At 44.4% G+C, this 14,750-nt stretch overlaps 1 protein-coding gene across 2 annotated transcripts in view; it reads right to left on the bottom strand.

Annotated features, from left to right (window-relative positions):
• The window catches only part of SNTG1 (syntrophin gamma 1), a 117,388-nt gene extending 106,797 nt beyond the window's left edge, over positions 1-10,591 (bottom strand). For both annotated transcript variants that reach the window (XM_010970710.3, XM_074354882.1), the window contains exons 1-2: positions 10,565-10,591; positions 4,435-4,569 (exon numbers count right to left, since the gene is read on the bottom strand). In XM_010970710.3, the coding sequence (XP_010969012.1) occupies positions 4,435-4,569; positions 10,565-10,591 (162 nt within the window). The remainder of the gene's footprint in view (positions 1-4,434; positions 4,570-10,564) is intronic.
• Between the last annotated feature and the right edge of the window lie 4,159 nt (positions 10,592-14,750).

Below are 14,750 nucleotides of genomic sequence, written 5' to 3'. Positions count from 1 at the left end.
TCTGTTAAATTTGGTTCTGGAAATCCTAGGCAGATTGATTAGGCAAGAAAAAGAAACAAAGGTATCCAAATTGGAAAGGAAGAAGTAAACTTATATCTGTTCACAGATGACATTTCTTATATGTAGAAGATCTAAAGATTATACACAGCTACCCAAAAAATCATTAGAAGTGGAAAAAAAAAAAAGAATTCAGCAAAGTAGCAGGATACAAAGTGGACACACAAAATAAGTTTCATTTGTATACACTAACAATGTATAATCTGGAAAGAAAATTAAGAAAATAATTCCATATATAATAGCATCAGAAGTAAATTACCTAGGAATTAACTAACTAAGAAGAGGAAAGATGTACACTAAAAATCACAAACATTACTGAAAGAAATTAAAGACATAAACAAATAAAAAAAACACTCTGTGTTCATGGATTGAAAGGTTAATAACGCTAAGCTGTCAACACTATCCAAAGCATACTACAAATTCAATAATATTCCTAACAAAATTCTAATGTCACTTTTTACAGAAATAGAAAAGTCTATCCTAAAATACACATGGAATCTTAATAAAATCCAATTAGCTAAAACATTCTTGAAAAAGAACAAAGCTAGACATCACACTTTCTGATTTCAAATTTCACCACAGACCTACAGTAATCAAAACTGTGGTACTGACATAAAGACAGACATGGAATAGAATGGAATAGAATTGAGAGCCCAGAAATGAAACCTCAAATGTATGGGCAAATGATTTTCATCAAGAGTTCCAAGACACAAAAGGTGCCAGGAAAACTGGATATCCACTTGCAAAAGAAAGAGGTTGGACCCTTAATGATATCATATACAAAAGTTAACTCATAATGGATCAAAAACATACATGTAAGCTCTAATACTAGAAAATCTTAGAAGAAAATATAGGAAACAATATTTATGATACTGGATTTGACAATGGTTTCTTGGATATAACACAAAAAATACAGCCAACAAAAGGAAAGTAGACAAACTGGACTTCAAAATGAAAAACTTTTGTGCATCAAAGGAAACCATGAACAGAATAAAAAGGCAACCCTTAGGTTGGAAGAAATATTTTCAGATCACATATCTGATGCAGGATTGAAAAAAAACCATGGCAGATAGATGTAACGGACTACCATTCAGTCTTACAAAGGAATGAAATGCTGACACAGGCTACAACGTGGATGAACGAGTCCATACACAGAGACAGGAAGTAGACAGGGGTTACCAGACAGAGGAGAGGGGGATGTGGGGAGTTAGTATTTAATAGGAACAGGGTTTCTGTCTGGGGTGATAATTTTGGGGATGGATCGCTGTAAAAGGTGCACAACAATGTGGATGTGCTCGAGCCACTGAACTCTACACTTAACAACTGTTAAAATGGTCAAGTACATGTTATGTGTGGTCCACCACCACCACCACCACCACAACGAAAAGCAATTGACCTCTTAAGTGTGAGCTTGTTTCTGGACTACATAATGTTCCTTTGGTTTACTTACACGTGTTTATGACGTATCACATTGTGCTCATTATTGTAACAGGGCAGTAGGTTCTGAAATCAGAAAGTATAAACACTCCAGCTTTGTTCTCTTTATTCAAGACTATGTGGCCAAACTGAGTCCTTTGTATTCCATGTAAATTTTAGAGTCAACCTGTCAATGTCTCCAGAAACAAATTTGGGTTTTGACTGATGCTGGCTACTTGGGAAGATGTGAAAACTTACCAATAGTTAGTCTTTAATTCATGATCATGTTATATCACTTCATTTATTTGTTTATTTATCTTCATTTTCTTCATCACAGTTTTGTAGTTTTTAAGGTAGAAGTTTTGTACATATTTTGTTGAACTTATTTCCAAGTGTATAATCTCTATTGTGTGTTGTGAATTGCATTTTACTTTGCCTGTTGTAAAATTTAGAAATGCAATTAACTCTGGACATCATCTTTATTTCCAGCAACCTTGCTAAACTTGTATGTTATTCAATTTTGTTGTAGATTTCTCAGGATTTTCTGTGTACACTGTCATGACATCTAAAAACAAGCTGTTCTACCTCTTTCCCTTCGAATAGTTATGCCATTTTAATCCATTTCCTGACCTGCTCTACAACCAAAACAATATTGAGTATAAATGAGGTAAGTGATGACCCCTGACTTACTTTCGGCATCTCTATCTTTTGAAGAGGGCAATGTTCTGTCGGAGTTCCACAGGTGCTCTGGTTGGCTGAGTGGGCCTGTGGATATGAGTCTTGGTGCCTTTGTGGGAGAGGGTGAGCTGCGAGTGTCCTTCTACTCCGCCATCTTCTCTCTCCCCCGAGCCCTGACTTACTTTCAACCTCAGAGAATACGCTCAGTGTTATCCATAATGTTGGTGAGAAATCTTCATTAGATGCTTTATCAGTGTAAGAGGTTCCATCCTATTCTTACTTTGCTGAAAGTGTTTTGTGTGAGGGTCAAATTTTGTCAAATGCTTTTTTTGCACTTGTTGACATTATCATAAAATATTTCTTCTCAATTCTGTCTGAGTTCTTCCCAGCATTTGTTTCAAAAGAGAGCTTAGGTCTGTATGTATTAGTTCTTTTGACTGCAAAATTTAACATCAAGAACGTTATTTCAGGGTTGAAATACTGAATTTTACAAATTACAATATTTTACTGATTTAGGACCTATGTGATATACTCATTTTAGACAGTGATATAAATTATATCTCTTCATAAAGAAAAAGAAGAAAGAAAGGAAGAAAGAAAGAAAAGAAGAAAGAAAGAAAGAAAGAAAGAAAGAAAGAAAGAAAGAAAGAAAGAAAGAAAGGAAGGAAGGAAGGAAGGAAGGAAGGAAGGAAGAAAGAAAGAAAGAAAGAAAGAAAGAAAGAAAGAAAGAAAGAAAGAAAGAAAGAAAGAAAGAAAGAAAGAAAGAAAGAAATTGATCACTATACTTTTATTAACTAAAGAAGAAAGGGCAACCCCAAGGGAACAATGTAATCAGTCTTGACAGCCAGACCCGTCATTCAGGATGATTTAAATGGTCTGTGACAAAAGAATAGTTAACAGTCTGCAAAATGTCCATTATCTTTAGTTAGCCAGAGCCTATTGATTTAGGACCTGATGTGACTCCCACAGGATGTTAGTGAGAAGTGAGGTGGAAAGTCAAGTTCAGCATTATTCACCCTAACAAAACACTCCAAAGTAAGTCTGTTAATAAGCTGCAAATTAAATCTTCCTGCTAAGTCGCTACAGATGTGTAGGGAATCCAGGGAGCTGATTGTATGACACTTGCTGTAATTTTCTTCTGAGACCGTACATGACCATAGTGTTAAGATGATGTCTTTAACGTTATTACATAATAAATGATAAACTCTAAAACTTATCCTGTTTCATGATAAAATTGTTTTGCCAAAGACAATCTAACTTCACCCATTGAAAAAGAGACAACCGGCCCCAAATGGAGTCACTTGTGCTAAATCCATGTCACCGGATTAAAACTTAACACTTAACCTAATTGCAGTTTTAGCCGCTCTCAAAACTATGACCTTTAACCAGCCACCCTGGGATTCCCTGGTCAGCACTAGTGAGTAGTCCTCTTCCCATGGGCCCCATCCGTTGCCCTTAGGAGGACGACCTCCCCTGAAAGAAGGCATTCTTTGTTAATAATTTCCTCTTTCTGCCCCTTTCTGCCTTTGAAAAACTCTTCTTTTCTACAGCTTGCCAGAGCTCTTTTTCTATTTGCCAGATGGGATGTGCCTGATTCATGAATCACTGAATAAAGCTAATTAGAGCTTTCCATTTCCTCAGTTGAAATTTCATTATTTCACACACCTAAGGATGTCCTCCAGAGCGGTCCTGCAGCACCAGTGAGCGGACTGATGAGCCGTGAGATAATTTATGGCTCTTTCAGAGATTGGGCTAGAACAGCAGAGCTCACGATAACCTAGGCATGCTTCTCGAAGTCCACAGAACTGCTTGTGCACCATCCCCCAGGGAGAAGCCCTGACACTGAGCTTAGGGACCACCACCTAAAGCCCCCGGCTTCCCAGATGCTACACTGGGCCCACCTTTGCACCACTTCTGAAGGTCTGGTATGATTCAAAATGAGATCAGGGCAGGGCACTGTTCTCACTCAGTCCTCCATGTGGACGGGTGGAGCCCACTCTCTCATGATCAGAGATACAGGGTCACTCCAGTCACATGATAATGACTCGGAGTCAGTGATTCATCAAGCTGGAGATGGCCCCAATGGGTGCCTGTGGGCCCAAGCCTGCATCATTATAAGGACAAGGACAAGGACAAGTACAAGGACACTGCTTACTAACACTGTACACAAAAATTACTGGCTCTGAAAGCAAGAGAAAAAATATTAAGAATTTTCTGTAATGAACATTTTTTATTAACAAAAAACAAAACAAAAAAACTTCAAGGGAAGGAAAAGCTACTTACACCAGAATAGAAAGGCTCACCAGACACACATATCACATCCTGTTCCTGGATCATCAGAATGTCCTTGGCCAGGTGCAGCCGCACTTTGAAGGGCTCCTGATTACCATCCTGCAGCAAACAAATCCCTGTCTTTGTCTTCAGACCAAAAAAAGCAAAACAGAGAAAAGAATTATACTTAGCTGACAGATTATAATTTTATGGCCTATTTATAACAAAAGATGATGAATAACATTTGAAAGCGAGGAAGAAGACACTGATGAGTCTGAACTTAATACAGGTGCGGAGAGAAGCAGAGCCATTCACGCCAAGCAGACCTCAGATAGCAGAGATCATGCGAGAAAATCCCCACGAAGATCTGGGAAATGAGGATTATAGCTTATATACTACATTTGAAAAGTAGTGACATCTTTGTTGAATGCTTAAAATCTAAATATAACTTCTGTAATCATTTTATTGACATACAATTTGCATCCTATACAATCCTTAACATGTTAAAGTCAGTGTTTTTGAGTGTAGCAACATGCAGCCATTGCTGTAACCAACTTTTGACCATTTTGATCACTTCAAAAAGAAACCGAACACCCTCCCTCCCCAGCCCTCCAGGCCGAGGCAGCCACGCCTCTGTTTTCTGTCTTTCTCATGGAATTTAAACCTGCAAACACACCTACTCCCCTTCAGCCTGCACTGTGTGATCATTCCAGTCACCAGCACACGTACACTTTGTATGGATGGGGGTCCAAGGAAAAAGGTGATGAGAACTGCCTGGATTAACCCAGCTCATTAAAGACAGAGCCTGGCTTAAGACCCAGGATATCTGATTCCCATCCCCCTGTTTTGCTTCACATATTGTTAGGAATTGTGTGAAAACAGCCTGTAACTATTGCCAACCTTGTACCGCATGGCTTTGAACCAGCACCTTTGTGGTCATGGAGGAAGCCCACGTACGTCGTCCCTCCTGAAGCAGGTCAGTGTTTTAACATTCACCTGATAAGTGGACAAATCTGCCTAGCAAGTACACTTAACGGCCCCATTTATCAGAGATGCAGAGGAAAATTATTTTGAAACAGAATATAATCTCTGGTTGTTATTCTGCACCAGAAAGACAACAGAAACAATGCTTTGGAAATCACATTTTCACCTAATAATTACTGAGCCATTCTTAATTTGGATAAAGGGTTAAGTACAGAGAAATACATTTTTACCCTCAGTATTTAGTGGGCATAAACTCCCAGACAAATAATATGAACTTGCCCTTGGAATATAAATTTACATGTGGGCTGCTAGGGGTTTGCTCCCTTCAGACCAGTGAGACGTGGAGCCGGCATCCGGGTCCTGGTGCGAGGACACTGCATACTACTGCTGCACACAGACATTGCTTAGACGCTGCAGCTTTCGGAGATAACTTTGCAAACTGCTTTATCCCACGTTACATGCAGTGTTAAGTTAGTCTGCAATCATTCTGTATGTGTTATAACGTCTTTTAAGGAAAAACAAGCTTTCCAGGAGCCCCGGTGGCATGCGCTCCTCCTCCTCCGTAAGACGATGCACTCGGACACCCCTAAGTCCTGTCCACCAGCCTCTCCGAGAGCAGAACGCAAGCGTGTATGTCTAGAGGACAAAAGCATTTCAGCAAAAGCAAACTGCATCTTCCTTAATGCAGGGTATAACCCTTCTGCATTTTTCACATGGAAAAGGCTCCCATGCTGACGATGTGATCTTGGCCAGGGACCAACATGGGGACTTCCTGAGGCGCACGGGAAAGGGGGGAGGAAATGACATGAGAGCCGAGTGGGCACAGCTGAGCACACCTGCTGATCTTCCATGTACACCACATTCCAAGCCAACTTCTCCCCAGAAGTGTCATGGGGTAGCTGTCATCACAAAGAAGCTCTTCTCAGCTTGTGGATGAAAGAGGGGCTTTTCCCTGCGACCCCATAAATACGTCACTGTTACACATCAGAGAGACAGAAAAGGTCATCCAGGGAAAGTCTGAAGAGCCAAAACCCAGCCTGTGCACGGGGACGTGGTCATGCTGACGGCCAGCACCCTTCCCCAGGGAGCATTTTGGTCGCCAAGAATCTGCTTACGGGGGAGTGCAGAGTCCTGAGAACGACATCATCTCAACCAGCCGTTCTTCACATGTCAGAGCAAGGTAGGGCGGGGGAGATGAGACAGAAACCACTCGGGACCGGATGGATGACTTTCCTGCCACAGTCGAGCTGCTGAGAGAGCCCAGGACCCTGTCTAATACGGGGAGAGGCTTGGTCTACAGGCCCCCATCTCCAGAGACTGCTTCAGGGGAGAGGATGGGAAATGGGACCCTGGGAGCAGCCGCGGGTGCAGCACAAACTAGGCAGCCCTGGCTGCAAAGTCTTCTCAGATCCGTGCACCCAGGTTGTTTAAAAATAAAAGACAAATCACCTGAATGGTGATCGGCCCCACATTTTAGTGCAGAGTTAAGACGTGTCCTCCTCTTCTTTTCCTTTGTTGATATAACCGTCATCTGTCTGCAGACTGTGAACTGTGTACACATGACACACGAGGGAAGAAACTTATGGTCTGTGTGTGATGTACAAACGTAGTATGTAGATTATGAAATGTGCCTAAAGCTTCAAAAATGATACAAACGCAAAGGTGGTTTTTCAGCTCCTGATGAATGATGCCACATTGACTGCGGCTGCATTTTACAAAATCCACATTGAAGACTTTGCGCAGAGGAAGATTAAAAGGCACCATCTCTCAATTACTCAAAAGGCAACATTTGGAGAAATCTAGTCATTGACTTGTTTTCCGAAAATCAATGAAATGTGTTCATGAATTTACATGGATTTCTTCTTTGTTTTAAAAACTAACCTCACATGTAAACTTGTTAAGAATGTGTGCTTGGCTTTAACCAAGTGCCTTTGGAAATTTCAAAAGTAGATGCTCACCCATTTTCTACTTGAAAGTTAAGACCTCTTCATGTGCTAGTCTTTGAAAGAACATAAAACGTGTTCTTGTGAAAGTTTAAAATCTATGTTCCTTTAACCTTGAAACGTGGGGTTTGCAGTATCAGACATAAGAAACTGCACACTGCGGGAGGGGAGGCCGAGACCCCACACGCACGGCCCACGGTCCTGCAGGGGTCCTCCTGTTCTATGTGTTGGCTCCACGTGCTCCGTGAGCCTGCAGGTGGAAGTGCCACGTGGCGCCCTGTCCTGCTCTGTGCTGGGCCAGCAGTGCCCTTGGCGCCGTTCCACACAGACGCCGAGGACCGCGTTTCCCCCTTTCCTGTCCCTGCTGGGATGACGTCTCACCATGGCCTCCTCTTGAGCTAAATTCCAACCATTTTCAAGCATTTGTACAAGACTTGCTTTTCCTTGCAGCCCTCAGAACCCCTTCCGTCAAGACGAGTCCTTCCCTGACGAGCTCTGGGTCTCAGGGCTTTTGCTGAACAATTGCCTTCACCTGACAACGCGCCAGGGTTGCATTTAGGCCTCAGAGGTTGTGACTTTAGCAACATTTACTTCTGCATCACAGTGTCTGACTTCACCTTGCGTATTGCTGTCTCAGGAAAGACTCAGCAAGCTACCACTGTTCTCGTTATTAAGGATGACTGACCCATCGGCCCTGACACAGTCTTTACTCCCAGTGGGATTTCTGACCATACCTACCGACTGAGTCATAGTCGCAGATGACGTTTCATTATACGAGAGACCAAATTAAATCATGTGTGCATGAGTTACTAAATTACTAAACACATGTTATAGAGAAACATGTCCTTTCATGGTCGACGCACAGCTGTGGGTCATGTTTAAGGAATGTGGGTGCAAAGTAAACTATGAGGAAAACCTAGAGTAAGGCAGTGTGCTGGCTTCTCGGAGCACACGGTCATTCTGATGGCACCTCTCGAAGCAGACGAGCCAGTCGACGTGCCCGACAGTGACTCCGTGTTCTGGGTTTGCATTTGTCCCATCTCTGTTCTCTCCCTCCATTTCTGCTTCTTGTCAGACTTTTAAATCCCAATTCCCTAAAATAATTACAGTTTTTTTCTTTTTAAGAGGAGAAGTTTTTTAAACAATAAATAACTCTTAAAAAAACTGTCTGTCTTAGATAATCGAGATGCTTAAACAGAACTTCTCTAGCCACACTTGTGCTCCCCGACAGAAGGGGCCCAGGCGTCCGCCTGGCGCTTTCCCAGCCGGACCGTCTGAAGGACACGGACCCCAGGTTTCCATCTCCAGTCGTTTGTTAACAGTCAGGAGAAAGTCAAGAGAAAGCAAGTTTGACTTTGATATAATTTCCAGCAATGCAGTACTGCAGAAAGAGAACCAAACTTGGACTCCAGAGCTCCAAGCTACACATGATGGCTTTGCTTTCAACTAATTAATTAAATGGCCCTCAGCGTTTCCTAAAACCTCTCATCTGCTCATCTGCAAAGTGACAGAGTTTAACTAAGCTCTCTTCGCCGTGCCAGTCCACTTAAACGTTCTAAGACTGTCCGTTTCAGATGCTCTCGTGGACTCTGGTCCACCTTTTGGGTGATGTGGTCATCCTCAAGAGCACCGAATGGTCCTGTGCTCCTCCCAGCCCGTCCAGCACGTGGGAGACGCCAAGGACTGCCTCTGACAGTTCTGAGAAGTTCTGCTCACAGTGGGGATGGACTCTCAAAGTGGTGGGATCCTCAAAGGGTCATTGCAGGAGAGCAAGAACTTCTACCACAGAAGCAAAGGTGAGAGGCCTCAGTGGTGTCACCACCATGAAATACACCTGAACCTTATGTAGAGTTTGATACATGTTTCTAACAATGAATTAAAATAATTTGTTTAAAAAAGAGGTCTGGGAAATCAGTCTTATGTCAGCCTCTGAAGTCCAAGGGGAATCATTTGTTAAAAAAATACTTGGCCACTGTCCAGTCTCAACCACGTGAGTCTCGACCACATAAATAACACTTTGATGGAAGTGGATTTACCATGTTCAAAATTACTGTACTGAAAACTAGGGATGTCACAAAATTAAAATGTAAGCTCCTAAATTTAAGCTTCTAAAACAAAACACTAATTTAACTATTTTTAAAAAGTATGAACTGACAGGTGCCGAATCAAAAGATGAGTAAGCTATAGACTCTGACCTCGCAATGTTCAGTGTGTGCACGAGAGGTCTGCAAACCAACCGCTATGACACAGCACACTTTAAAAAGTGCTGAGATGAGACATGTAGGAAGTATTACCACACTTAAACTTTGAAAATAAAAAAGTAAATGAATAAAAAAGGAGCCCATGTATTAAAAGCAATTTACTATTTTTTTCTTGAAAGACCTAAACTTTGAACCTACGGCAACAAGTATTTTTTTAAAAGATATTTTTGCAACAAATTTAACACATGGCACTTTACTAAAAGAACAATTGTCACAAATGTTAATACTGAAGTTTTTTTAAAGCTTTATCATAGGTAATCCAGTCATGGCTGTTTTTTCCTGGATTATTTATACACAATAGAAACATTTTAACCCTTTTAAGCCACTATGAAATATTGTAACATGAATATTTCCTTGCAATTTTCCTGCAGAGTGGAAAAGGGGTGCTTTAAACGCTGCATGAGAAGATAATCCTTCCCCTAGAGCAGAACGGCTGCCCCCACCCCCCACCGCCGGGGCCACGTTCCCGCAGGGCTGACCGCACACTTGCGTGGCCTCGGTCCCCCAGACGGAGCGCCACTGGACCCCCACGACCGTGCAGACAGTGCTCTGGGGACTGGGAACAGCCGAGTGTCAACACTCGGACGAGACTGAAACACCTCAGTAGCATCGGAATCACGCAATCAGAGGGCTTCAGGTCTGAAAGGGGCTTTAGATGTCCCCTAACGCACAACCGCTCATGTGACAAGACCTGGTTCCTGGGCTTCCGCTGCCTGAAACCGACCCGTGCGGTTCGCGGAGAAGGACGACCAGTCGGAGCAAGTGGCCCCGGGCTCCTGAAGGAGGCGGAGGCCCGGGTGTCCCGCGGCTCCCAGCGCCTTTCCGGGCTCTCAGACACCGGTGACACTCGGAACACGACACGGAGGCACCCCCACCCCCTGCCCAAAGCAGCCTCCCCTGCCACCCGCTCACCACCTGTTCCCCTAAGCAGAGAGCAGAAGCCAGGGCACCTACCTCCTCACAGGCGGTCCTGAAATCCATGTGCTAGTGGGGCACCGCCAGGGACGCCGTCTGAAAAGACAGAGAAACGCCATCAAGCCCACGTCGCGCGCGGGAGAGCGGGGCGTGCAGGGACGACAGGAGGGTGCGCGGCAGGTCCCGGGGCAAAGCGCGCTCCCCGCGCAGCGCGGACGCGGCCTCCCGGGGTGCAGGGGCCGGTCTGCACCCCGGCTGTCACCCCGCGGGGCCGGGGGCGCGCCCTGGCAGCCCGCACCGGGCCCGGCACGCAGGCAGGGCCAGGCTCCTCTGTCTGGGGTCAGCGCGTCCCCAGACCGCCCTGTGCAACCCAACTTCGCAACTGGGAACCGGACTCCAAAAGGAGCAATTAGAAGTTGCCTTTCGTGTGGTTATCTCTTGAGAAAAGGTTGACTAATCTTTCTCTTTTTAATTAAAAGCCACACGCGTGAATAATTCTCTCCAGAACTTAAAACTTATTCACAAACTGTGTGGTGTGAGAAAGCGAATTATTTATCGGCGGGAGTAATATTAAAGCGAATCAAGGTGTGAAGTAGCTAATGCAGGTCCATTTAGTGTCGCTGAAACACCCGAATGATAGACGTACACTTAAAGGAACGCAAGTGCTATTAGGGTGGTTTTTAAAATGCTTTTAGGGAGTTTTAATTTTACTATAGTTAAATGAAATTAAATTGTATGATAATTATGTGATATACCTTGTCAATATAAAAACTGCCGAGTCAAAATCTAATAGTTTAGGTAAATGTGGCTTTAAAGTAAAATGCGTGGTGAATTCCAAAACAGAAGACTTCATACACCTTAGAACCACTGCTCCTCTCAGCCTCTGGGGTAGAAAACTGTTGGGTCATTTTCGCCATTTGCTGCTGTGTGAGCGTGAAGAGCACGTGGTCAAGCAAGCGTGCGTGGACTGGACGTGTCGCCAAAGGATCGTTGCCCTTGCCTTTGAAAGAAGCGAGATTGACCGTTTTCCTCAGTCGTGGAACATGCCACGTAACACATCATGTTCCTTAAATACGTCGCGTGGATGCTGAGCCTGGTCTGGCTTGAACGGAAGGCATGAGGAGGCTGAGTTCAGTACAGTTAAGAAACAACAAATCACTAGCAGATAAAAGTACAATTTGTCATTAAATTATAACTTGATGATATAAATTATTTTTTTAGTGCCCATGAGAAATTTGTCATTAGTTTATTATTTTTCAAAATTGCCCTTAAAGATTGCATTTGAGAGAACCGTAAGTATCTCCAACTCTGACATAAAGTTATTCCTCTTCTACATAAGCAGGAGACTTTCAGAATTTATTGATTATATAAAACACGGTGTCTCTAGACTCAGTTTCCTGCCACTAAACATAACAAGCGAAACATACATGAGGGCATTTAACCAGCACTTGAACTTCATCTCATATTTGAGTAGGGGTTGTATCCACGTTTTCTGCCACTTTTAACATGTCTTCCTTTTTTCCCCCTCAATTTTCCCACCAGCTTTCATGAAAATATCTGGTAATAGTATCAGGTATTTATTCAGAAAAAGAATTAGTATGAGATTCAAAATAGCTTACTTACTGGGAAACATCAATTTCACAGCTATCACAAAACTATACTCAGTGATTATAAACTTAAAAACTGGAGTAAAGTTTGTTCAAGTTTTTTATGTTTAAAAATTTCTGAGATCTTTTCTGTAGAAACTCCTGTGTTGGAACAGTTTTGGATTTACAGACATGCCGTGGAAACAGCAGAAGGTCCCATCTAGCCCGCATCCTTCCTCCTCCACTGGTGACACCATGCATTTCAGGCTGTACGAAGGACACTAACTTCATCTTGGTTGGAGGTATGACCCTGTGGTCTTTGCTTGGAGGTTAAGTAGGTTGACAGTGCCATGCTGACCAGGGTGGACTGTGATGGCTAGTTTTTATGTGCCAGCTTAGTCAGGCCAGTGATCCAACCTGGCCCCAAGTTAATCAAACACTAGCGCAGGTGTCTCTGTGAGGTATTCTGGAGATGTGGCCAACAGCTACAGACAGCTGACTTTAAGTAAATGAGATTCTACATAATGTGGGTAGGCCTCCTGCAATCAGTTGCAAGGCCTTAAAAGCCAAACTCAAACATTCCTCTGATGATGAAATTGGGCTTCAAGACAGCAGCACCAATTCCGGCCAGTCATTTCCTGCTCTCCAGACTGTCCTACAGGTTCCGGACTCGCCAGGCCCAAGATGCTGTCCGCCAATTCCTTGAAATGAATTTCTCTTAATGTATGTATACAGGTAATAGATACCTGACTGGTTCTGTTGTCTGGAGAGTCCCAGCTGATACAGTAGTGTGTGCCCCTGAGAGTTTCTGGTTTTGTTATGCAGTATTAGTGTGATGATAACTGAATAAAACAGCATGTTTCTAGGTATTTCTGAAAATCCATTATGCACAACTAACCAGCAACTTCAGTACCGTAAGTCCCAGAATACACCACACACTGGGTGTTTCTAGGTTATGCAATGAGAACTGTGAGAAAAGAATTTCATTTTGCGTTTGGGTCGTTTACAAGGTAATTTAATTAATACCTTCTTGGAAAACTACAGAGAATTTTTTCTCACAAAACAAAAGACTTTTTTTCCCCCTAAAGTCACATTCATTGTCTCCATATTATTTTTCCCTATTCATACCTGAAATGTTTAGGCTTTACTCTGTATGATTGTTTTTAAATAATTGATCCATATTACAATATAATGCAATAACCAATAAACAAATTTCCAAAAGTGATCATCTTTATATCCAGTGATAAAAACAGCTTATTGATTTATTAGTGCTTAGTATAAGTCTTAGAGAAAAAAGAAAACTTTTATGAAATTAATTTCTTACAATATGATTATTAGAAAACATCATCACTTAAAACATGCAGAGCAGCAGCAACGCCTAGGTCAATCGGCGTTAACGTTCACAGGACCGCGGAGCATAAACGCGGCCGCCCTCAGCCCTGACCAACGCAGGACCCTCTCAGCCAGCTCTGGTGGGAGCCACACAGCACGGAGGGGCCGCGGCTCAGAAAAACTGCTTCCACTGTGGTCGCACGTGTGCCCCAGCACCAGCGGGGCCCTGGTCCTGGGCCGCAGGCGGGCTGGCCGTGCCCTCCCGGGGCAGGCGTCACCAGCCCGGCCTCCGTCTGGGGGTCCGGCCTCCTGGGACTCCACCTAACGCCAAGAAACGAACCGAAACTGCTGTCGTCAACATGCTGAGAACGGCCCAGTCCTGCTCATTGAACCTCATCTTCACGACGCAGCCCGGAAAGCGGTCAGATGGCCACGGCCCCTCGCGCGCGGGCTGCGCGGGGACGCACAGCGCCTTCCCGCAAACGCTCGTCTGGGGGAGGCGCGCACAGGGACGGGCTGTGTCCCCCGCAGCGCGCGGGGGCTGCTGGCGCGGAGGACCGACCGGGCAGCCGTGGGCAACAGGGCAGGAAGCACGGTGCAGAGGTACGTGGGCGTGCCTTATTCAGATGATTTCCAGGATGCTTCGGTGAGTGAGGGCCGACGGTCTCTGCAGCCCTCCGCTCCCCGCGACAGCGCAGTCCGCTATTCCTGGAACTCGCCCTGCGCTGAGCGCCCCGTGCGCCCTCCCCGGGCGCTCCATCTTCACGCTGGGCCCTGACTGGCTGGAGACTGATGAACTGTCCCCGCCACTTAAACTGGTTAAAACCAGAGGAGTAAGAATGGCACTTGCAGTCACTTGGGCTTCATTTTTAGTGCCCTCTGTATTCACGCAGCGATGGACACCTTAACAGCCACTCTGTTTATGTCTTTCCCCTTTCGATATTGGTTAGAATAGTGCCTGGTTATATTTTAAAAATGTCAACGTAATAGTGGCTTAAACAGGATCACTGTTTCTCCTCCTGTAAGGACCAAGCCCAACAGCTCAGAGATTCCACAGCATCTGAAATAACTCGCCGCCACCCTTGGCCTGGGTGGTCTGAGGGAGGTCGGGCTCGGACCCACATCCAAATTCCCGGTGGGGCAGCACCCAGGAGCTGAGCACATCACGTCTGCTCACATTTCATCCTTCCCAACGCAAGGCTACATCCGGCCCCATCGAGACTGGGAAACGCAGCGTTCGGGGTCAGCCTGTGAGCAGCTGCCCTGGGTACCCGCAAAGGCAGGCCAGCATCCGGCCCCCCCACACC

The sequence above is a fragment of the Camelus bactrianus genome, chromosome 29 (assembly GCF_048773025.1).
Source record: "Camelus bactrianus isolate YW-2024 breed Bactrian camel chromosome 29, ASM4877302v1, whole genome shotgun sequence".
In the NCBI taxonomy this organism is placed as follows: Eukaryota; Metazoa; Chordata; class Mammalia; order Artiodactyla; family Camelidae; genus Camelus; species Camelus bactrianus.
This window is presented reverse-complemented; position numbering and strand designations above follow the sequence as displayed.